The sequence below is a fragment of the Mustelus asterias genome, chromosome 7 (assembly GCF_964213995.1).
Source record: "Mustelus asterias chromosome 7, sMusAst1.hap1.1, whole genome shotgun sequence".
Lineage (NCBI taxonomy): Eukaryota > Metazoa > Chordata > Chondrichthyes > Carcharhiniformes > Triakidae > Mustelus > Mustelus asterias.
The window spans coordinates 94697741-94724064 of NC_135807.1; the positions used below are offsets into that span (position 1 = coordinate 94697741).

Sequence of the window (26324 nt, forward strand, 5' to 3'; positions counted from 1 at the left end):
ACTTGGTCCCCAACTCCAAATCATCTATGTAAATCGTAAACAATTGCGGTCCCAACACTGATCCCTGAGGCACACCACTAGTCACTAATCGCCAACCAGAAAAAGACCCATTTACCCCCATTTTTTGCTTTCTGTTATGGATGAAAGGCAGAGGTACAAAATAAACACTACCTCAATTTTCACCTAGGAGGCACATATTGGAATTGTACACATACTAATGGTATCGTTGAGGTTATTATTTTGATTAATGGCATAAAAGAAGTTGCTCTAAAATTTACAAATCATTAGCACCCAGTTGTTTACATCTAAGGGAAGCTAAAAATGAAACTATGGTGGCTCAGATTATAATTTTCCAAAATTATACGAATAGAAAATTGAGCCTTGGGATTAGAGGACCAAAAAAAGAAATTCCTGTCCTTAAAAGAAAACAGGAAATGTACTTCAGTTGTTTTGAACAACTGATGTCCGAATGAATAGAAATGATTAAACACTTAAGAAAAACCATGATTAGCTAACCAGGGTCTGTCAACACAAACTTTAAAGAGAAAGGTATAAACGGAAGCTGTTTAAAAAGAAATAATATCAAGGACACTTCAGTTTACTGGATATAAAATGGTCTGATTAGAAATAGAGCTGGGGCAGCAAAAAAAGAGTATCCAGACTTAGAGTACACCAAATGGAATGGACATGGCCAATGCAGGATATACATGGGGTTGGTGAGGTGGGCAAATGAGGCAGATGCAGTTTACTGCAGAAAAATATGTAGTAATAGATTACGGAATAATGGAGAAAGGAACTGCACCTTAAAAAGGACAAGATTTTAAAATGGAGCAAAGAAAATTAGGGAAATACTAATGTGCAAATCATTTAAAAAAGTGACAACACAAACAGATAATAATCAAAAAAAGGCAAACCAAATAATTGGTTGTATATTTGGAGGCAATGCTGAATTTATACAATAACAGAGGCTGCAACTAGCATATTATTTACCCTTTGGGGCATCCTATAAAATATTAACACAAAGCTCCACTAGGAGATCATTAGAAGTTACAGTTATGAAGACAGATTTTAAAGTTTGAGTTTTTTTAAAAAAACACTACAACTGAAATACCATAGGTCTACAAAACCAAGAAGATAATTGCAAAATAATCAAAAGGTGATTTTTAAATGAAGATAGCGTTAAAACTGTTTAAAATGTGTTCGCTTGAAAAAGGAGGAATGAACAAAACAGTGAGATTAGATTAATTGGGTGAACACAACCCATTTAACATTGTAAACAATAATTACTGATCAGCATCATATTTAGACACAAAGGAGGATTCAACAATGGTCTCAAACGAAAAGCAGTGTGTTCAGTAAATAATTAAGAAAGTTCATTAGGGTTCATTGGTGAACCAATATTTAGAACTACATTTCAAAACAATGAAAAGGTTGGTGTGAGGATTAAGGGAGGAGGAAAGCAAGGATAACCTTTTTGTCAAATACATTTCCCACCTTAACCAAAGGTAGGAAAAACAATCAAAATGCATCACAATATAAAAACACAGGCTCTGTTTTTTCAAACGCTTTATAAGGGAATTACACGAAATCCAGTGTAAAGTAATTACTGCAACATTATTACACAGCTAATTTTAAAAATAACTTTTGTGGGGCCCAGGAAGTTAAAAGAAATTAGGGACCTAACTTAAAATCTGAAATATAATTTTTAAAAACTACAAATTTTTATCTGGAAGGAATTTGAGGAGTCTTTCAGGTCCCAACGGATGCTAATTAAGTGCAGTCACAGACAAATAATTCACAAAATTCAGAGGATAGTGAAACAGCAAAATCAGAGGCATGCAAGATGGTCTTCCAACAATTGAGTCAACTTTGACAGAGGTAAATTAAGTCAAAAGCTTCTCAGTTCACCTTGCTGAGTATGGGAGCGCTGCCACAACAAACACAAGGGTGAAACAAAAAGGGAAACGGGAGCAAGAGAAAGTACATCTAGTCATCTCGCAAGTCAAACATAAACCTTCAGGCGCAAATAATTTCCTACCTGAGCACAGAATGCACAAGTGTCTATCATAGCAATAGGGACAAAACTCATCCTTCACCAAAACAAAGGAAGAATACCCATTTTATTCCCCATAATGAATAACTGAAAATTATAGGAAAATATGACTTCAGAGCAAGCAATGTTTGAGAATGACAGGCCATTAGAAAGGCAGCAATAAGATGGGAAGACAGGCATTAATTTAGTTTGTTATTTTGATCCCAAGGCAGCTGAAGTATGAAACTAGACATGAATACTTTTCTTAATAATGAGTTTATTCATAGGAGTGCATAATTGCAATGTCTGCTTCCTACCCAACAACCCAGTGTTGCTCTCATAAACACTTAGATCATGCTCTTTGTCAAAGAGAATTTCACTTCCAGATACGGTGCAAAAAAACCCCAAACTTTTCAGGCAGAATATTTCAGAGAATCATTAATAAGTAATAATTGTCAAGATTTTATACCACAAAAGTTGGTTCTGCCAAAAACTACCCAAGTATTAAAGTATGAATTCAGAGTAGATGCAGCACAATGAGCTGAAGCACCAATGCAGAGCACCAGAGTGGGAATAGAAGGTTGCACTTGCTCCTCACTTGTGTATATGCTTTCAGTCTCGCAGAATGCAGAGCATTTGGGGTTTTTGGGAGGGGGGGGGGGGGGGGGGGCGGGGGGGCGGGGGGGCGAGAGAGGGGTACCCAAATAGCGATGTCACCATATGTAACAGTGGCAAGCGAAAGAAGTAGACCTGGCAACAGTTCACTCAGGTCCCAGCAAGCTTTGCAATAATTGTACTGGGAAGGAGAGTTGGGAGGAAAAATACCCGAAAAGGCTAGGCATCCTCAACCATGCATTTGCAATGACATTTTGACACCTTCACCCCAACCACCCAACAAGTCTTCTATTTTTACACTACCTGTTATATCATGCTGTTTGAAGGACTCACTGTAGGTCTGATATTGATTGGGACAGTGTTTCTTTAGCCATTTACAAACATCTTGCTGAGTCCATAGAGCCACTGGTTTGCTTAGTTTTACTTGTCCAGGATTTGACTAGAAAACACAAATTCCACAAATAATATAATAGGTTAGAACAAATAATCGTCAACATTAATACTAATGCAGTTCTTCAATATAACACTTCTCACGCTCTTGCTCGGTCTGGGATTCTCCGGTGCTGCTGTAGTGGATGGAGTTATGGCGGAGTGCCAAATTCTCCATTTGCACTGGCAGCGGGACAGGAAAGAAAGATTGTAAAATCCTGCCCTTAAATTTTTAGCTGCCTCCACTGAAGTGGGATTTTGGTGGGCCAGGAGTGCGAAATCCGATGTGTGCAGATTAGACCAAGAAAGAGCAAGTCTAAACTTTGTGGATTCGTTTGGAGAGCCAGGGTACCCCTTCGGATCTGGTCGGGGGACACCTTTGAGTAAGGTGTCCCTTGTGGGAGGTCATGTGTCCTCTGGAACTGTTAAAAGTAGGCATAAATACACTGAAAAAGCACATAAACCCATTACAATTAAGCTAATTGGAATGCTCCAGAAACCCGTGATAATCAACTTTCAAAACTGTCATTTGCATCGGTCAAAACGGTCAGAAGTTGCTGCCAAACATTTAAAAGTCCTGCCCTTTAAATCTTTGAAAATTATGCCTGGAGTGTGAAAAAAAAAATTGCTTGCAATGTCTGTTATCATAAGCCTGATGGCTTCTATTATTGGATTGGTGATCTTAGACTGATTTCACAACCATCTTGCAGAGCACTTGCTATTTCACACTTTGACAACAACAGTGGTTAGCAACTCTGATGTATATAGAACATAGAACAGTACAGCACAGTACAGGCCCTTCGGCCCTCGATGTTGTGCCGAGCTTTGTCTGAAACCAAGATCAAGCTATCCCACTCCCCATCATTCTGGTGTGCTCCATGTGCCTAACCAATAACCGCTTGAAAGTTCCTAAAGTGTCAGACTCCACTATCACAGCAGGCAGTCCATTCCATACCCCAAACACTCTGAATTCCAATGTTTGTTGTTATGAGGGATTGTACACTTCAATGAAATGCATGTTGAATAGTTGAAGGAATGCAAATGTCGTAAAACTGCTTTTTTATGAAGGGAGAAATTAGCATGAAATATTACAATATGAAGCAATTTGTTGAGTAATTTCATTTGTTACTAGATCAATAAGACATACACAACAGCATACCACTTTTCTGTGGATCCCAAGTAGGGACTTGGTTGCACCCACGTTATTTCCTACCTCAGGTAACACCTGATAGAAGACATTTCATGGTGCTTTTCTTTCTGTGGTCTGTTTTAGAAGCAGTACTAAATGTTACTAAACAAGAGGATCAGTATCAGCTTAAGAACCAGTCTGGAATGATATTTTTTAAAAAAGATTAAACCTCTAATGAATTGTGCAATGCTTGGGTTATGGAATCGTCACCTATGAAAGATGAATTGGTTGGAGTTGAATAACACTTTTCGTCAGATTACTCTCAAAAGATCATGGGCAATTTTCAAAGGTCATATATAAGGAATCTAAAATGGTAAACCAAAATGTACATGATCTGCAAAAGAAAAAATGTTTAGTTGACCAATAAGTTTTTCTTTCCATATATTTTTGTCCCTCATTCACGCATTGGGGAAACTTGAAAGGTATATAAAGAATGACAATGGAGAAATATTTTCTTCCAAGGCATGTATAATACTAGAAAATACAAATAGATAGGATGTCATTGATTCCAATCTTCTCAAAATTATTAAATTATTATATTTTCAACCCCCTCCCAAAGCTTTTACTTTTACCATTCACAGTTCAACTTATTTTGCTGTAAAAATCTTAATTTTTTTGAAAACAGGATTGAGGTTATTGTATATTATGCAATAAACAGATTCTACACCAAAATTAATTTATTAAAGAGAATTAATGTCACATTGAAACAAAAATGGAAATTCTGAAAATATTTTGGCTCCGTCAGCATTCAGAGAAATTATGCTCAAAGATAAAGATCCTGTGTCAGATTTGCCGGAATCTGCATCCAAAACATCACCCATCTTTTAATTTCTGTTGCGGTAATTCCAACAACTTCAATTTTTATTTCAGATTTCTAGCATTTCCTCAGCTAGCTAAGGTAATGAGGAATTGAGCCCATGAACCAGATTCAATGTCTGACCAAAGATTACAACTGCAGCAGTACAGGATTGTTACAATTCACCTCAAGGAAAACGTAGAAAAATTGAGCATTCCTGTTCTTGATTACTGCATTTGCCAGACTACACAAGCATCAGACCACAAGCAGAGGTCGACAAATTTCTAGATACCAATAACATTATGCGATATGGGGTTAGTGCAGGAAGATAGCATTAAAGTAGATGACCTGCCATGGTCTAGTTAAACGGTAGAGCAGGCTTGAGAGGCCAAATAGCCTACTCCTGCTCCAATGTCTCTGCAATGTGCACCAGGAATTTAGAAAGAAATACCCAGAGTTTACTTTTTATGCATATAGATATTCAATAGTAATATTCACCACAAAACAATGTAACTTGAAATCTTATCATAGAAACATGGTGTTATGTGAACTGTTGTTTTCTTCAAATAATACATCATCTTCACGGTCATTCGGGGCATTGCTGATACTACTCTTCTTGAATGACTTCACATTTCCCACAAAATTCCTCACCCACTCATGAAATGTCCAAGTTGTGACTTGCAGTCTCCATCATCCAGTCCACTTCTCACTCTTGAAGTCTTTAAGTGACCAGTTTGAGATGTTCAAGGAGCGTAATAAGCTACTAAGACTTCATGGAATCACAGCTAACTGATCTTCAATTCTGCAACCCTTTCATGGCTTGAGTTGAGTGCCCAGAACTGGAGCAGCTACTTTAGAAGGCCATTTGGACTCTGAACACCTTTTCTCCAGCCTTAATGTTATCCCTTAGGTTAAACAGGAACATGAATTTCAGGTAGAATTTCAAACTTTTGTTCTGATGGCACAATGCTGTTACTACGAAGAACAGTACAGCACGAGGAACAGGCCCTTCAGCCCACCATGCCTGCACTGACACATGACGCCTTCCTAAACTAATGATCTTTTGCCTCTATGTGGTCCATATCCCTCTTTTCCCTGCCTATTCATGATTCTGTCAAGATGCCTCTTAAACATCCTCTAAATCATTCATATGTATTACAAACAACAGGGGTCCCAGCATCGATCCCTGCAGAACACCGCTGGTCACAAATCTCCAGTCAGGAAAACATCCTTCGACTGCTACTGTCTTCTATGACCAAGCCAGTTCTGTATCCATTTTACCAGCTCACCACGGATCCCATATAACTTCATCTTTTGTATCAGCATGCCATGAGGAACCTTGTCAAAGATCTTGTTAAAGTCCATGTGGACAACATCCACTGCCTTGCTCTCAATCATCTTTGTCACTTCCTCAAAAAGCTCAATCAAGTTTGAGAGACACGACCTCCCCCACAGAAAGCCATGCTGCCTATCGCTAATAAGTCTATCCCAAATGTGAGTAAATCCCCGTGCCTAAGATTCTTTGCCAATAATTTCCCTACCACTAATGTAAGGCTCACCAGCCTGTAATTTCTTGGACTATCCCTTTTGCCCTTCTTAAACAAAGGAACAACATTGGCTATTCTCCAGTCCTCTGTATTCTCTTTAGTCACAGGATATGTCCCAAAGATTTTGTACAAGGCCCCAGCAATTTCCTCCTTGCCTCCCTCAGTATTCTGGGATAGATCCCATCAGGTCCTGGAGACTTGTCTATTTTGATGCTTTTCAAAACACCCAACACCTTTTTAAAAAAATATATTAAAATGCCCTAGGATATCAACATACCCCACTCTAGACTCACCATCCACCATGTCCTTCCCCTTTGCGAATACCGATGCAAAGTATTCGTTAAAGACCTCACCCACTTCCTCCAGTTCCACGCATAAATTCCCTCCTTTGTCCTCGAGTGGACCTACCCTTTCGCTCCTTATATATGAAGTGGGTGAGGTCCTTAATGAATATTTTGAATCAATACCCTTAGTCCTGTTTGCCAAAGATATCTCGTGACCCCTTTTAGCTCTTGTTTAAGTTATTTCCTGACAGAGGTAAACAGCATCACATGCCAAAATGATAGTGTAGTGGGTATTCTCACAACCAGATTATTTTTATGGTATTGTTTCAGTGCTTTTAATAACAGCCTTGTTTGATGCAACATCAAAATTCAGACAGTTGACCAATACAGACAAAGTTCCCTTAAGCTCAAAACAATGTTATTTGCGTTGCATTAATCATGAACCTGAGAAGTTCAATCGTTTTACTTTGTATTTGGTCGACATATTCGGTGCTATTCCAATTCTAGTTTGCATGCTCAGCCTGTGCCTACTCAAAAATCTGTAGAACCAAGATGTTGTCCCACCTAAATCAATAATGCCACTTACTGATGCTACTTCTCCTTGCTTCACAGAAAACAGAAATCCAATGCCCCCTATCAAATTTTTACCTTTCTTCCAGCTGTGATGATGTTGAAACATGTCCACAAAATGTCTGTTTGCTCTTTTCTATTTTCACTAGTTCTTCCTCTTGCTTTTTCCATTTCAATATAACGTTTGGGCGGCATGGTAGCACAGTGGTTAGCACTGCTGCTTCACAGCGCCAGGACCTGGGTTCGATTCCCGGCTTGGGTCACTGTCTGTGTGGAGTTTGCACATTCTCCTCGTGTCTGCGTGGGTTTCCTCCGGGTGCTCCGGTTTCCTCCCACAGTCCAAAGATGCGCAGGTTAGGTTGATTGGCCATGCTAAAATTGCCCCTTAGTGGCCTGAGATGCGTAGGTTAGAGAGATTAGCGGGTAAATATGTAGGGATATAGGGGTAGGGACTGGGTGGGATTGTGGTCGGTGCAGACTCGATGGGCCAAATGGCCTCTTTCTGCACTGTTGGGTTTCTATGATTCTCAGTTGGAGTTCTAAAATGTCTTCCTGCTGCTCATTTCCAATGCTCTTTGGCATGTCTTACCACTTCTAGTTTGAAGCTCATTGTATAAGAAAACCTTGGTTTCATACCTATTCACCACAAATTCTACAAAAAGTCCACAAACTTGTAATGTTATCACGGATTGCAACTCTAATACATGCTAATGATTTGTACAACAGAATAACCTGCGGATCATAAGATGCATGGCTATTTCACACAAGTCAGTACATCTTATGAACTGGCAAATCCAATACAATCTCCCAGCTTTTGCTGAAAGTGCACAAATTAGACATTAGATTAAAAAAACACCAAGCTCAAAAGGTCATTAGCTGCTTGGGCATTACAAATGCGCGTTGACTGAAGAATGGCTTTTTTTTTGGATGAGATATAGATGAGTATCCAGCAAAGAGTCACAACCTCCAAGAGAAGTGGTGGAGACGGAAGCAAATTTTATATGCAGAAAATGGTTGAAGAATACTTTGATAATTTCACATCTAGCTGGAGACAAAGGCAAAAATATTTTCACAGCTCCTGCTTATACTTGATCAAACTGAAAAGAGAGTGTTAGAGCGCCATCTAATGGATGTATTCAGAAAATAAAATTTCTTATCTTTTATTTCAACAATCAATGGATCAGACCTAAACTTTGCAGCCAAGCAACTGGCAGGAGGAACAGGCTCCATACACATCCCCATCTTCAATGGTGAAGGAGCCCAGAACGTCAGTGGAAAAAACAAGATCGATGCATTTGCTTCAGCCAGAAGGGGCAAGGTGGATCATCCATTTGACCGCTTCCTGGTGTCCCCAGTATCACAGATACCAGCCATTGTAATTCATTCCAAGTAATATCAGGGAACAGCTGAAGGGACCAATACTGCAAAGGTTCTGGGGCCTCAATATTGCAATAGTACTGAACACCTATGCTCCAGAATGAAGTGTGCGCTTAGCCAAGCTGTTCTAGTATAGATCTAGCGATGTGGAAATTGCTCAGATAAGTCCTTTCCATTAAAGCAATACAAATCCAATCTAGCCAATTACTGCCCCTCAGCTTCCTATCAGGAAAGGTGACGGAAGGTGCCATTGACAGTGCTACAAAATGACATTTACTCAGCAATAGCCTGCTCAGTGATGTTCAGTTTGGGTTACACCAGGATCACTTGGCTCCTGCACTCATTAGAGCCTTGGTTCAACCACAGACAAAAAAGAGAGTTGGAACTCATGAGGCAAGTGGGAGTGACTACCCTTGACACGAAGGCAGCATTTGACAAAGTGCAGCATCAAGGAGCCCTGGCAAAACTGAAGTCAACAGGAGTCGGGGGAAAACTTTCCACTGGCTTGAGTACATACCTCCCACACAGGAAGATGGCATGCTCACTGGAGCCCAATAAGCTCAGTCCTAGATCTCCGGTAGAGCAGCTCCTCCAGGCAGACCCATCTTCACTTGCTTCAATGACCTTCCACCCATCATAAAATCAGAAATGGGGATGTTCAGCACCATTTGCGACTTCTCAGATACTAAAACAGTCTGTACAAATATGCAGCAATATTTGGGACAACATTCAGGCTTGGGCTGCTAAGTGGCAAGCAATTCATGCCACAGAATTGCCAGTCAATGATCATCTCCAACAAGAAAGAACCATCTCCCCATGACATTCATTAGCATTACTATCGCTGAACCCCCCACAAATTGCCCTCCAACTCCATTTGCAAGTTTGCTGATGACACTACTGTGGAGTGTTGGGTCTCAAACGATGATGCGACGGAGTACAGAGATAGAGAATCTGGTGAACTGGTGTGACGACAATAATTCTCCCTCAATGTCAACAAAACGAAGGAGATAGTCATTGACTTCAGGAAGTGTAGTGGAAGACATGCCCCTGTCCTTATCAACGGGGATGAAGTGGAAATGGTCGAGAGCTTCAAGTTTCTTGGTGTCCAGGCCTCCAACTTGTTCTGGTCCCTCCATGTGGACGCTGTAGTTAAGAAAGTCCACCAACACCTCTGCTTTCTCAGGCAGCTCTAATAACTTCTTTAAAATCTGTTAATGCTCATAACTACATTTGCCGACTTCAAAAGCTATTAATCTCGAATTACTTCATTTACTCCAATCTTAAATATTCACTCCCTCCAGTAGCTAAGCACAATAGTGTGTAGCATGTACAGGATGCACTTTAGCAATTCAACAAGGCTCCTTCAACAGCACCTTCAAAAGCTGCAACTTCTGGCACACAGGAAAACAACGGTAGCAGATGCACGTGAACACCATCTGCACATTGCCTGCCAACCCACACAACCTCCTGATTTGGAAGTATTCTTTCACTGTCACAGGGTCGAAAGCCCGGAGCACCATTCAGCAGCACTGTGGGTGTACCAGTACCAGATGGACTGCAGCAGTTCACCACCACCTTCTCAGGGGAATTGGAGATGGGCAACAGAGGCTGGCCTGGCCAGCCACACCCACATCTCATTAAAGAATAAAGAAGTGGAGTTTACACTTACACCACTGATTGAAAAAAAACACCACAGATGCAATCATTGTTCAAGTATTGTCCTTGTAGATAAAGTTAGATGGCCACTTGCCAACATAGCCATCTTGTGTGGTAAGCAATCTGATTAGCAGTCGTCTAACATTTTTCCTTTGTCTATTTATACCCATCATTTTTCTGCATAATTATCCCATGGAGATTGTCTTTTGAGAACAGTATTTACTCCTATCCAATTTCTAAGTTATTAAATTTCCTATAACGTTCTGAAATTGCTTGTTCATGATTAGTTAAAAGCACCCAGTGCACCCTCTGCAACAAGGTAAGCCTGCATCAAGGTAGCTCACACTAGAATGGAAACCTTAATTAATGTTATGTTTATTCTTAGCATTGCAGAAACTAATTTTGTAGCAATGGCAGGCTAAAAAGAGCAGTATTTGCATTTTCACTGAGGACTAAGTAGTTAGTTCTATCACAACTCAAATCACGTAGAATTCCGTTGGATTCACCTTTCCAGATTGTGCAGTTGATTTAAGCATGCACAAAAATGTTGTTTTTGAATGTTTTACTTGTTGCCTTTGAACATATTTAAATATTTCCTGACTGAAAAACAATGCAAGATAAATGACATGTGTGAGAGAGCTGTAGACAACACAATCTGGAACTCAAGATAACTTTGTGAGAAGTCTCCATCCAATTTCTATAAAAATCGTATTACTTACAATTCTAATACTAATTAATAGCCTTGCCAAGATGGACAATAAATAGTGAAGTCAAAGTACTCTTCTAAAGTCATGATTAAAATATGTTCTTAGGAAGTCAAACGATGCTCAGACTTGCAAATGGTTTAAATAGCACTTAGTCCCAAGTTTCAATCATTCACTTGTGTGAGCACATAACAGAAAAATCCTGCAGGCTTTATTGACAGCAACAACAGTTTGTCTAACAATTCACATCATTTCAAGGAGTGATCAGTGTAAAGTCACTTGATAAGTCAACTGATTGGTTGAGGTATTTGCCTTGGAGAAAACAACAAGGAACTCTTGGCTCACGAGGTAATTCAAAAGCTGCAAGACTTGTACATATTCCTTTTGTTTGCAGTGAGCAGATCACTATATGCATTACAATCTCAAATGGATAATCTTAAATTAGTTGTTAGTGTAGCTATTAGCACACTTGGGATTGTTCAGCAATTGCTGCCCAATCACACTGAACAGTAAACACTTTGTTTGGATTTTGCAACCACATTAGTTAAATATGGTCTGTGTTCTGCTTATTATGATGAACAGCTAAGGGAACATGCTGTTTGATTTGATTAGCCAATTGCTGGAACATACTTGACATCACAACACAGAAATTCATGCACGACATTGCTCAATTGTGTAGTAGGCAGGACACCTTTTTAGACCGACAGCAGCATCCTTTTAGTCAAATATGAAGTCTTGCACCTTTTTTGAATTACCCGAGAGCTTGGACAGTCTTGATTTTTCCATTAATTTCTCACATCAATGCCTTGGCAAATCAGGTTAACTTGCCAATATTCAAGTTCTGAAATACCCAGTGAAATCCAATTACATTGCATCTGCTGATTTCCCTTTATCCACCCAGCTTAGTACATCTTCAAAACGAATCTTGTCAAAAACAATTTCCCTTCACAAAACCATGTTGACTCTAATTGTATTATGATTTTTCACTACCTCCTTAACAAGGATTATAACATTTTCCTCTCTACTGGTCTTTTGTTTCCTGCTTTCTGTCTCTCTCCTTTCTTGAAAACTGTTGTTACATTTGCAATTTTCCTGTCTGGGGACCTTGGCAGAATCGAGCAATTTTTGGATCAATGCACCCACCATCTCTGCAGCCACTTCCTTCAAAATACTAGGATACAGGTCATCAGGTTCAGAGGACTATTATTCCCATTTGTTTTCCTAGAATTTTTTCTCTAGTGATAGCGATCTTGGCTTATTTCTAAAACTGTCCCAATCTTCTGGCTCATCATCAATTTTTGCAGAATTGCACAGTTCTTTCAATCTGATACCATCATTCATTTCCTTGATTACCCGTGGAATAGCTCCTTAAATATCTGCCATTACTTCTCTACGGTCTTACTGTTTTAACCTATTTTCCCAGTCCATGTTAACCAACTCTGTCTTCATATCTTTGCAATTGCCTTCGTGGAAAGGGATTCCTAATCAACTAATAAGATTTATAGGCAGAATGCAGTCTTACAGAGAACAAGAAATCAGTGAGGAGTTAAATGATTCTTAGACCAGCTAAAACAGACAGTTTTACACATATGTGAATGCAGTAAGTGAATCACAAGTAGCAGCAATGATTTTAAGACATATATACTGATATTTTATAAAAGCAAAGTTACCAAAAGGCATGCTGGTTAAAGTCAATATTTTAAAGCCAAAGGTCTGGGAACTAGTTAGTCAGTAAGTCTTATTGACTGAATTCCTACAAGGGTACGTATTATGCAACATGAATGAATAGATGCATTTACTGCCTAGACAAGGATAGATATGCCCCTGGATGCAGGAACACATGTCTATTCAGCTTGGAAATGAGCTGGTGGGAACTTCCATTTTGACCTTGCGGTAACGTCTGCCATTACTAGGCAACAGGGATGTAGTTAGAGCCAAAAAGGGAAAGACGTCTGGATTTGAAGGACGAATAGAATATCACCATGCTACTAAGTATCGTATGGTTGGCTGAGGTACTTGACAGAGATTTGTATTGATGTATGACTGTTAAACGGAATTGATTTTAAGCTAATGAAAGGCGGAATTATTGATTAGAAAAAAGTATAATTTATCTGCATTTGACTCTGTACTTCAGATCTTTGAGAGGTTCTGTCACTATTTCCAGAGCCATTTAACCCTTCGTGAGTCTCCAGTCGGCTGTACATTTGTATTGTTTTGTTCTGTTTTATGTTAATAAAATTTTGTTACGACTTTGCAGAGATATTTGCCTTGTGGGTTTTGAAATGTCTTAGTTTAAGGCACAACGGGCCACCTTCAAATTTTCTCACAACAGCCTTCATCCGAGTTTGAGAGAGCATGATCACCCTTACTGAGTCAACCCTTTACTAAATGTCATTAATTAATCCTGTTTCATTACACATTACTATATCTAAAATAGGTGGGGTTAATAGATTAGCATAGATTGAGGATAGGTCACAGTCCAAAGATGTGCATGTTAGGTGGATTAGCCATGGTAAATGTGTGGATGGGCCCGGGGAGAGATACTCAGTCAGTGCAGGCCCGATGGGCCAAATGGCAAGCTGTTAATTGTGGGATCAATGGTAGGGTCCATACAATGCATATTGAGGATTTACTTGAATGGACCAAGAGTGGTGTAGATGGTGAGCTGATTTGAAAGCGACTGCCCTTGACATCAAGGCAGTGTTTGACTGTGTGGCATAAAGGAGCCCTAGGAAAACTAAAAATTAATAGGAATTAGAGGGAAGCTCTCTACTGGTTGGAGTCATACCTAGTATAAAAGACAATGATTGTGTCTGTTGGAGGTCAATCAATTCAGCCATACAACATCACTGCAGGTGTTCATTGCCTGGGAGCACGCTGTCCCAACAACTTAAGATTGATACCATCCAGGAAACCACATCGACTTACTTCACCAACAGCATGACTTACTTCTCAGTGGTAGCAGTATGCACCATCTACATGGATTTATTGAAATTCACCAAAACTTTTCACCTTAAAAACCTGAAACCTCTACCACCAAGAACAGGAGAAGCAGATGCATTGCATCTTCATGTTCCCCTTAAATTAGCACACCATTCTGACTTGGAATATTACCACTCCACTGTCACCAATTCAAAACCCTGGAACGCACTGTGCGTTGGCCTTTTAAAAAATATTCATTTTACAGGATGTGGGAGTCATCGGCTGGGTCACATTTATTGCCCATTCAGAAGATGGCAGTGAGTGGCCTTCTTGAACCGCTGCAATCCCAAGATGTAGGTACACCCAAAGTGCTGTTAGGGAGGGAATTCCATGATTTTGATCCAGAGACACTGAAGGAACGGCGGCAATATATTTCCAAGTCAGGATGGTGAGTGGCTCGGAGGGGAAACTCCAGGTGGTGATGCTCCCAGGTATCTGCTGCTCTTGTTCTTCTGGATGGTAGTGGTTGAGGGTTTCGAAAGTGCTGTCTAAGGAACCATGGTGAGTTCCTGCAGTGCATCTTGTAGATGGTACACATGGTCACTGTTTGGTCGGTGATTAAGGGATTGAATGGTTGTGGAAGGAGTAGCAATCAAGCAGGTTGCTTTGTCCAGGATGCTGTTCAGCTTCTTGATTGTTGCTGGAGCTGCACTCATCCAGGTCAAGTGGAGAATATTCCATTACACTCCTGACTTCTAGGGAGTGGATAGGCCTGGATTTGGGAGGGGGGCGGGGAAGGCATGCATGAGGCGAGTTACGCACTGCAGGATTCCGAGTCTTTGAGCTGCTCTGGTAGCCACAATATTTATATGGCTGGTCCAGTTCAGTTTCTGGTCAGTGGTAACTCCCAGGATATTGATAGTGGGGCATTCAGTAATGGTAATACCATTGAAGTCAAGGGGCAATGATTGGATCCTTTCTTGTTGGAGATGGCCATTGCCTGGCACTTGTGTGGCATGAATGTTACTTGCCACTCGTCAGCCCAAGCCTCAATATTGTCCAGGTCTTAGATACTGAACCTATTCATGTCTGAGTCACGAATAGTGCTGAACATTGCACATCAACAAACATCCCCACTTCCGATCTTATAAAAGAAAGGTAATTAATGAAGCAGCTGAAGATGATTGGGTCTAGAACACTACCCTGAGGAACCCTGCAGAGATGTCCTGGAACTGCGATGGTTGACCTCTAACTACCACATCCATCTTCCTTTGTGCCAAGTAGGACTCCAGCCAGTGGAGACTTCCCCCCGATTCCCTTTGACTAGTTTTGCTAGCTCTCCTCGATCCCATACTTGGTCAAATGTTGCCTTGACGTCAAGGGCAGTCACTCTTACTTCACATCTGGCATTCAGCTCTTTTGTCGATGTTCGAACCAAGGTTGTAATGAGGTCAGGAGCTGAGTGACCAGGCAGAACACAAATTGACAATCCATGAGGAGGTCATTGCTGAGTAAGTGCTGCTTGATAACACTGTTGATGACCCCTTCCAACACATTACTGATGATCGAGAGTAGACAGATCATCTGGGGCAGTAATTGGCCGGGTTGGATTTGGCCTATTTCTTGCATACAGGACATACCTGGGCAATTTAGCACATTGCCGGGTAGATGCTAGTGCTGTAGCTGTATTGGAAGTGCTTGACTAGGGATGCGACAAGTTCTGGAGCACAAGTCTTCGGGACTATTGCCAGAATACTGTCAGGGCCTACAGCCTTTGCAATATCCAATGTCTTCAGCCATTTCTTGATATCACTTGGAGCGAATCAAATTGACTGAAGACTGACATCTGTGAGGCTGGGAACTCTGGAGGAAGGAGCAGAGATGAATTATTCACTTGACACTTCTGGCTGAAGATTGTTGCGAATGCTTCAACCTTATCTTCTGCACAGCGCTGGATTCCTCCATCATTGCAGATGGAGGTATTTCTGGAACCACCTCCTCCAGCGAACTTAAATAGTTCACCACCGTTCACGGCTGGATGTGGCAGGGCTGCACAGCTTAGATCTGATCCACTGATTGTGGAATTGCTTAGCAAGTAATAAACAGAACTGCTCATGCTGTTCAGCACAGGTAGTCCCATGTTGTAGCTTCACCAAGTTAACACCTTATTTTTAATTATGTCTGGTGCTGCGCCTGGCATGCCCTCCTGTACTCCTCATTGAAACCTGGTTTGGTGATAACGATAGAATGGGGGATATACCAGGCCGAGGTTACAGATTGTGGTCAAGCATAATTATGTTGCTGCTGGTGGCCTACAGCACCTCATGAATGCTCAGTCTGGAGTTGCTCGATCTGTTTGAAGTCTATTGCATTTAGCACAGCGGTAATAGAACCATAACAACTAGAAGCAGGAGTAGGCCATCGGCCTTTCGAGCCTGCTCCGCCATTCATCTTGATCATGGCTGATCCTGATCCCCCTTTCTTCCCACATCTGTGGATCCCTTTAGCCAAGAGCTATAGAAACATATGTCAAACAAAAATGGAGAATATCCTCAGATGGGATTAAGTCTGTGCAAAGACTATGTGGTGGCCACTCCTACTGATAAGGTCATGGACAGATACATCTGCAGCAGGCAAATTGGGGAGGATAGGTAAAGTATGTTTTTTGCTTATTGGTTCCCTTTCCACCTGCCACAGTCCCAGTCTGGCAGCTATGGCCTTTAGGACTTGGTGAGTTCAGTCTGTGGTAGACATCAAACCTCACTCAGAGTATATTTTACACCCTTGCCACCCTCAGAGCTTCCTCTAAGTGGTGTTCAACATAGAGGAGAACTGACTCATCAGCTAAGGGGGGGGACAGTATGTGGTAATCAACTGAGGTTTCCTTGCCCATATTTGACCTGAAGCCATGCGACTTTGTGGGGTACAGAGTCAATGTTGAGGATTCCCAGGGCAACTCCCTCCTGTGTACCACTGCCACCATCTCTGCTGGGTCTGTCCTGCCGGTGACACAGGACATACCCAGCAATGGCAATGGTGGTGTCTGGGACATTATTTGTAAGGTATGATTGAGTATATGATTATATAAATTGCTTGACTAGGCCGAGAGACAGCTCTTCCAATTTTGGAAGCACCCAGATATTAACAAGGAGGACTCTGTTTTGATTTATTGTCACATGTATTAGCATACAGTGAAAAGTATTGTTTCTTGTGCGCTATACACACAAAACATACCGTTCATAGACAAGGAAACGAGGGAGTGCAGAATTTAGTTTTACAGTCATAGCTAGGGTGTAGAGAAAGATCAACTTAATGCAAGGTAAGCCCATTCAAAAGTCTGACAGCAGCAGGGAAGAAGCTGTTCTTGAGTCAGTTGGTACGTGACCTCAGACTTTTGCATCTTTTTCCCAAAAGACGAAACTGGAAGAGAGAATATCCAGGGTGCGTGGGGTCCTTAAATTATGCTGGCTGTTTTGCCGAGACAGCAGGAAGTGTAGACAGAGTCAATGGATGGGAGGCTGGTTTGCATGATGGATTGGGCTACATTCACAACCGTTTGTAGTTCCTTGCAGTCTTGGGCAGAGCAGGAGTCATACCAAGCTGTGATACAACCAGAAAGAATGTTTTCTATGGCGCATCTGTAAAAGTTGGAGTGTCGTAGCTGACATGCAAAATGACCTTAGTCTTCTGAGAAAGTAAAGGGGGGGGAAGAGAGAGAAGAGAAGAAGATCAGGACAGCTTGTTGGTGATCTGGACAACTAAAACTTGAAGCTCTTGAAGACTTTGTAGGGTTAAAGGGCTGGATTTGCTGTTTCTGGTGCCTGGGTCAATATCAGGTGGTCAGTCTGGTTTCATTCCTTTGTAGCGGTTGAGTACAACTGAGTGGCTTGCTAGGCCATTTCAGAGGGTACTTCAGAGTCAACCACATTGCTGTGGATCTGGAGTCACATGTAGGCCAGACCAGTTAAGGACGACAGGTTTCCCTTCCCAAGGACATTAGTAAACCAATTGGGTTTTTACAATAATTGACAATGGTTTTATGATCATCATTAGATTTATAATTTGAGGTTTTTAAATGGAGTTTAAATTCCACCATCTGCCATGGGCCCCCAGAATCCACATCGAACCTGGGTCCCCAGATTACTAGCCCAGTGACAATATGACTGCCCGATTGCCTCCCAATTTTTGAGAGGAATTAAAGATGGCCAATAAATACCAGCCTTGATTGTGGCAATCACCTCCAATATACAAACAAAAATTCCAAAATTACTGACAAAACAATATGAGGACGACACAGGAGCCTACAAAGGAATATACAGTGGTTGAGTGAGTGGTCAAGGTGGTAGGTAGAATATAATGTGGGGAAGTACAAGGTTATTCACTTTGGCAGGGAAAACCGAAATTTTTTTTTCTAAATATGGTGAGAAACTATTAAGTATTGGTTTCCAGAGAGGTTTGGGTGCTTTGCACAAGAATTAGGTTGAAATATAGGCAAGCAATTAGGAAGGCAAATAGCAGACTGATCTTTATTGCAAAAGGAGTACAGAAGCAGCAATGAGGCATAATTGGGTTTAAACAGTGAATAAGTCATAACTCTTCAATTCCTGCTAAACAACCTCCCAGGCCCTGGAAAACTAATTTGATACGTAATATCAATTTTTTTCTATGATTAAAAACTCCCCATTGTTTAATAAAGATATTTCAGCTTGTAAGTGCATATTCCAATTTTTATTTTGCACAGAAATATTTTGAAAAAAGTAAAAAAATGTCAGCACATTTTAATTGCAGGTTTGCGGAGAGAGATAAATTTTCAAAGTAGCTGACTACTCACTCTACTACTGTTGCTAGGCACCTGGTGATCCCCTAGATTTGACACCAAATTTAATGTTTGGAAATGGGAAATCCATGCTACAGAGATAGATCTTTGTGGGCAGCTCTGAGGTCAGCAGTGAGTGCCATTGCTTCATTGGTGACTACATTGGTGACTGCATATATGCAGGCCTCAAAATAGATACTTTATAGGAAATTTAATTTATTTATACTCTTTAGTTGACAATCCACTATACCATACTTGGCAAACTCATTCAAGTCATAACCTAATACAAACTATAATTAGGTTATCAACACTCCTTTCTTCCATGCTCATTAAAACAGATTTGTTCAGGCTGTGTATATTATTATATGGCACAAACTAATTACAAAAGGATAATTCCTCTTCTCAATTGGTACAAACAATTGTTCAGATAATCAGAAAAGGTGCCAATACAAAATTACATTAATACAAAAATGAACAAGAAATTCACAATGGAAGCAGCACAGGTTTATGTCAGCTCTGTTTCTAATGTACATTGTCCTATGTTGGTATTTCAAAGTTGGTATTTCAAAGTTCAAACCTAATTATTTCAAAGTACATTGACTATATCATTCCTGAAGAGTTTTATTCAATTAGAACCATTTGCTGGGAGCTTATTTCTTCAATCTTTCACAGCTATAAAAATCTTTCCATCCTCCAGCATGAGTCCAATATAGTAGGAATCCACAAAATATTTCAGGTTATCTGTACAATCTTCCTTCATCTTCAGTGACACTGTGATCACATTGTTGGATAAAACCGGTTGGATACCAGCTCAATCTTTCACATCCTGCATAAAATTAAACACGTAGCCTGTTCTCAACCTACACAATAGTTTTTGTTTTAATTTTATTAAGCTGAGCAGGTTTTTAAAATCAATGTAGGCTATTTTTGTGGTACAAATATTACCAGTGGAGGTAATGCATACTGCATACCAAACATTAATTCAACTTGGCACAAATTATACATTCCAATTTCTAAAACCACCTTTAAATACATAGTGTTGCCTGCTGTCTAGGGGCAGCACGGTGGCACAATGGTTAGCACTGCTGCCTCACAGCACCAGGGACCCGGGTCTAATTTCTGGTTTGGGTGATTGGGATTGTCGTCGGTGCAGGCTGGGCTAAATGGCCTCCTCCTGCACTGTAGGTATTCTATTATTCTATTCTGTGATAAATATGTTACATTGATTTGCCAAGTTACTGTTCATGGGGCAAACTTTCTGCATTGACATATAAAAGATCACCTAATACAGACAGTGAGGGAACTGTACCCTGGTGTTCTGCCCCGGCCCAACGGAACAGGTAGGGAAGAATTGTGCTACCTGCTGAAATTAAAATATCACATTATCTATCCAGTACTACCTTGTCCAAATCATCTTTCCAATTTCTAACTATTTCAATATCATTGAATATATAGCCACGTGCAGCTTATACAGTAAAGTCTCCATGAGGTAGTATTTGATATAATTCAAAGCAGCCAAATTATGAGTCCAACTACAGTGTGATCAAAACCCAAATGCAGTCTGTGCTGCGAGGAACCTACCAATTCAGTATTTAAAATGCTTATCGACTAACTAGCATAAGCATTTAGAGTGGTACTTAGGGTGCCCACTGGGTTATGATCTCTTGGACATTAAAACGGGGACGGCGGGGCGGAAAGAAAAGTATATTTTGTGCAACTTGAACGGATGGCAAAGACAAATCTCAAACGTATCAATTTTCTTTTCAGCTGAACACTTTTCTCAAATGCTTAATTTTTCTGAGATGTGGGAAGATTGAATTATACATCTGATGGTAGCTATGCTTACCTTCGTTGATTCAGTTTCTGGCGCATGAAGATTCTTCGGACTATCACTTGATTCCACTATCCTCAAAATCTTTTCATCATTTGAATTCAAAACCTCTGGATCACCAAGTACTTGCAGGCTCACATCTTCGGTACAAACAGCATGATCCACACCGTTCTGGTTAAGATTACAATGAAGAGCTGCAAAAGTGAACATTAATAATAAGACATAATAAACATTTGAAAGATCAGTTGCATGAACAAATTCCTATTGTGCGAGATCTTGACACACCTTTGCTAACATTTGCATTTTTTTGTGGTTGTGAAGGGTGCTATAAAAATGCTATAAAAAGGTTTATCAAAAAAGATGACCCTATAGGCAGCTACTGGTTTCTAAACCATGAAAGAAAGCTTAGAAGGGGATCTGTGTATCTTTGGTCAATTAAGACATCTGAAGTGTGATTCTTTTTTTCCCCCACACGTTCACTTATTGTGTGAAGAATAATTTGTCAAAGCTAACAACATTGCTAAGGGTGAGCTACATGTATAGAAATTCAAGACTGCAAAGTGCCAATAGCTTGGCTTTTAGCACTAAGAAAAGCACTGTCAAATAATGAAAATCAAGTGCATCAGCTGAGCAAATACAGCAGATTGTTAACCTCAGGCATGCTTTGCGACAGCGTTATCCAATCAGATTTTGATGTTTGCCAAATTTGGAGAATATGATGACCTAGTCACCATAAAACATGCAATTTTTTTTTTAGAAGTCAGGTTTTAAACCATTTGTCAGAGTCCAGAGAACACCTGAAAAACATTTGCGAGCCAACTGCCCCACTTCTCTACACTCAAATGCTGGCGACAATCTTTTAACTGAAGTTTTTGGTTTCTGATAGTGTACTCCAGTTTAAGAAGAAACAATTCCTTTGAGAATAGACTATTGTATTATTGATGTATTTGGAGATTCAAGTGGAGGAAAGAGTAACAATCAACAAATCACTATTGCTTGTGTTTGCTCTCACCTTGCTGATGCCATTTCTGATAACAGCATCTGGACATTTAATAAATCTTGGACTTGGCGAACTTCCTGTAACCTCTCCTTTTACATCAATAGTGTGCTATTCTTTCAAGTGTTTGTTTCAGCAGATCTAACAAGACGACGACTGGACACATTTGGATGCTGCTGCACCATTCCAGCTTGCCAAAAAACTATTTCAACCCTCACTAGCAACCATGCAGTGCTGTCCATTGATCATGCACCTCAACTGCTTTTGCCAAGAGCCAATGACTAGCTAAACAAAACCCTTTTCATTCCCAAGAGCGGCATTAGGACCACTGTCCTTATGAAGGCCGCCCTACTTTCACAGCGCTTCACACGACAGTCTTACAGGCCGCAATGTCCATTAATTTAGAGGCATCCAGAGAGAAGAGGAATAGAAAAGGTATCAGATGACGGACTGTTGTTCTTGTTTCATTGAGGTTCAGCTTGCAAGTCATTAGAAATCTAACATCTGAACTATAATCTGATAATAGTGAAAGTCTGACCAATATCCTACCCCTGTCTAACAGGAATTTCTGGTTCCACCTTTTGACAATTAGGCATGGATGATGTCTGGTGAGTGACAATCACTGCAGTCCATGTGGTGTAGGTAGACTCTCAGTACTGCGAGGGAGTTCTAGGACTTTGGCCTAGCAATAGTGAAGCAACAGCAATATAGTTCCAAGACAGAGCGTGGTTTGTAGGGGAAAATACAGGTGGTGGTATCCCCATGCATCTGTTGTCTATGTGGTTCTTGATCGCAGAGGTCACGGGCTTGGAAGATGCTGTCTAAGGTGCCTTGGTGATTTGCTGCAGTGCATCTTGTAGATGGTTCATACTCCTGTCATCCTGCATAGGTGATGGAAGTAGTAAATGTTTACGGTGATGGACAGGGTGTCCATCAGACAGACTGCTTTTTTTCTGGATGGTGTCAAGCTCGAGTGTAGTGTTGCTGGAGTTGCATTCACCCAGCCAAGTGGGAACAAAGAACAAAACAGCACAGGAACAGGCCCTTCGGCCCTCCAAGCCCACGCCGCTCCCTGGTCCAAACTAGACCATTCTTTTGTATCCCGCCATTCCCACTCTGTTCATGTGGCTATCCAGATAAGTCTTAAACGTTCCCAGTGTGTCTGCCTCCACCACCTTGCCCGGCAGCGCATTCCAGGCCCCCACCACCCTCTGTGAAAAATATGTCCTTCTGATATCCGTGTTAAACCTCCCCCCCGACCCTCACCTTGAACCTATGACCCCTCGTGAACGTCACCACCGACCTGGGAAAAAGCTTCCCACCGTTCACCCGATCTATGCCTTTCATAATTTTATACACCTCTATTAGGTCACCCCTCATCCTCCGTTTTTCCAGTTCACCCAATCTCTCCTCATAACTAAGCCCTTCCATACCAGGCAACATCCTGGTAAACCTCCTCTGCACTATCTCTAAAGCCTCCACGTCCTTCTGGTAGTGTGGCGACCAGAACTGGGCGCAGTATTCCAAATGCGGCCGAACCAACGTTCTATACAACTGCAACATCAGACCCCAACTTTTATACTCTATGCCCCGTCCTATAAAGGCAAGCATGCCATATGCCTTCTTCACCACCTTCTCCACCTGTGACGTCACCTTCAAGGATCTGTGGACTTGCACACCCAGGTCCCTCTGCATATCTACACCCTTTATGGTTCTGCCATTTATTGTATAGCTCCCCCCTACGTTAGTTCTACCAAAATGCATCACTTCGCATTTATCTGGATTGAACTCCATCTGCCATTTCTTTGCCCAAATTTCCAGCCTATCTATATCCTTCTGTAGCCTCTGACAATGTTCCTCACTATCTGCAAGTCCAGCCATTTTCGTGTCGTCCGCAAACTTACTGATCACCCCAGTTACACCTTCTTCCAGATCGTTTATGTAAGTCACAAACAGCAGAGGCCCCAATACAGAGCCCTGCGGAACACCACTAGTCACAGGCATCCAGCCGGAAAAAGACCCTTCCACTACCACCCTCTGTTTCTGTGACCAAGCCAGTTCTCCACCCATCTAGCCACCTCCCCCTTTATCCCATGAGATCCAACCTTTTGCACCAACCTACCATGAGGGACTTTGTCAAACGCTTTACTAAAGTCCATATAGACGACATCCACGGCCCTTCCCTCGTCAACCATTCTAGTCACTTCTTCAAAAAACTCCACCAGGTTAGTGAGGCATGACCTCCCTCTCACAAAACCATGCTGACTATCATTAATGAGTTTATTCCTTCCTAAATGCGCATACATCCTATCTCTAAGAATCCTCTCCAACAACTTCCCTACCACGGACGTCAAGCTCACCGGCCTATAATTTCCCGGGTTATCCTTCCTACCCTTCTTAAATAACGGGACCACATTAGCTATCCTCCAATCCTCTGGGACCTCACCTGTGTCCAGTGACGAGACAAAGATTTGCGTCAGAAGCCCAGCGATTTCATCTCTCGTCTCCCTGAGCAGCCTTGGATAGATTCCATCAGGCCCTGGGGATTTGTCAGTCTTTATATTCCCTAAAAAACCCAACACTTCCTCCCTTGTAATGGAGATTTTCTCTAACGGGTCAACACTCCCCTCCAAGACACTCCCAGTCAACACATCCCTCTCCTTTGTGAATACCGACGCAAAGTATTCATTTAGGATCTCCCCTACTTCTTTGGGGTCTAAGCATAATTCCCCACTTTTGTCCCCGAGGTCTGATTTTTTCCCTGATAACCCTTTTGTTCCTAACGTATGAATAAAAAGTATTCATCACACTCCTAACTTGCGTTTTCCAGATGGTGGAAAGGCTTTGGCAAGTCAGTTGCCAAAGGATACACAACATCAGACCTGCTCTTGCAGCTAGAGCATTTATGTGCCCATTCTAGTTAAGTTTCCTGTCAATTCTGATCCCACACAATCTTGGTGGGAGATTCAGCTCTGGCAAAGCCATGTCAATGGAAAATTATGAACTGTTAGTTTCCTTTATTACAGTGATAGTGCCACACAAAAGAGTGGAGGGTATCCTCAGTTCGAAGATAGGCCTTTGTTTTTGCAAGGACTATGTGGTGGTCACTCCTACTTATAGTGATACGGACAGATACATCTGTGACAGGAAAAGCTCAGTGTTTATTTCCCCTCTTGCTAGTTGCGTTACCACAGACGCAAGCCCAATCTGGCAGCCATATCCTCAGGACTCATTCAGCTCAGTCAGTAGTAGTGCTTCTCTTGGTAATGGTCAGTAAGTTCCCACCAGATTATATTGCATTATTCCTACTCTCTACAGCTCTTCCAAGTGGTGTTCAACACGAGTACAGATTCATCAGCTGAGGTTGGCACAAATCAACATGAGGCTCCTTCGCCCATGTCTGACCATGATGCCATGGAACTTCACAAAAGTCATGCTCAAGACTCCCGAGGCCACTCTTTCTTCACTGCTAGCTCTGGCGGGATAAGACATAACCAGGAATGGTGATAGAGGAGTCTGGATCATGATATGGTCTATAATTGAGAGAGCATGACTATATCTGGCTTTTGTTTGACTAGATTGTGGGACAGTTCTCCCAATTTTGGTAAAGTCTCCAGATGATAGTGAAGAGGACTCTGTAGGATCAACTGGGCTGACTGCATCTTTAACATGTCCAAGTGCTGAAGTTGATGTCAGGTGGTCTCAGATTGTACTATGCTTTGTTGTATAGTTTGATATAACTGTGGTTTACTAGGTTATTTCCAAGAGCCATTAAGGGTCACATTCCTGTGATTCTGGAATCACAAGGGTCAGACCAGGTAAGGACAGATTTCCTTTCCTAAAGAACATTAGTGAATCAGCTGGGTCTCCATGATAATCCAGCTATGCATGGTCACCATTATTGGTGAACATAATTATTCCATATTTATTTAAATTCTCCAACTGAAGTGATAGGATTTGAATTCATGTCTCCAGATCATTTGCCTCAGCCTTTGACTTACTAGACTAGTAATACAATCACTAAGCTACTGTGTGCCATAACACAACCAGATGCTGCAGTACAACATACATAACAAGAGAGAACAATTCCATCGGAGTTCCGATTGAACGCATCTTATTGCTAATATGATGATGGCTTAGTGATGTTATTGCTAGACTATTAATCCAGAAACTCAGCTAATTTTCTGGGGACCTGGGTTCAAATCCCACTATGGCAGATGGTGGAATTGGAATTCAATTAAAAAAAATCTGGAATTAAGAGTTTACTGATGACCACGAAACCATTGCTGATTGTCGGAAAAACCCATCTGGTTCACTAATGCACCATCCTTACCTGGTCTGGCCTACATGTGACTCCAGAGCCACAGCAATGTGGTTGACTCAACTGCTCTCTGAAATGGCCTAGCAAGCCACTCAGTTGTATCAATCACTACAATGTCTCAAAGAAATGAAACCGGACGGACCACATGGTATCGACCTTAGCACCAGATAATACAACGAAATGACATCGGCAAAACAAACAGCCCTGTTGACCCTGCAAAGTCCTTCCTACTAACATC

At 41.2% G+C, this 26324-nt stretch overlaps 1 protein-coding gene across 4 annotated transcripts in view; it reads right to left on the reverse strand.

Annotated features, from left to right (window-relative positions):
* The window catches only part of samd12 (sterile alpha motif domain containing 12), a 130146-nt gene that overhangs the window by 78365 nt on the left and 25457 nt on the right, over positions 1–26324 (reverse strand). For 2 of the 4 annotated variants that reach the window (XM_078216493.1, XM_078216492.1), the window contains exons 2-3: positions 20784–20962; positions 2981–3086 (exon numbers count right to left, since the gene is read on the reverse strand). In XM_078216493.1, coding sequence (XP_078072619.1) covers positions 2981–3086; positions 20784–20962 — 285 coding nt within the window. Of the gene's footprint in view, positions 1–2950; positions 3087–20783; positions 20963–26324 lie in introns of all 4 variants that reach the window. The other 2 variants (XM_078216491.1, XM_078216490.1) reach the window with 1 other exon arrangement.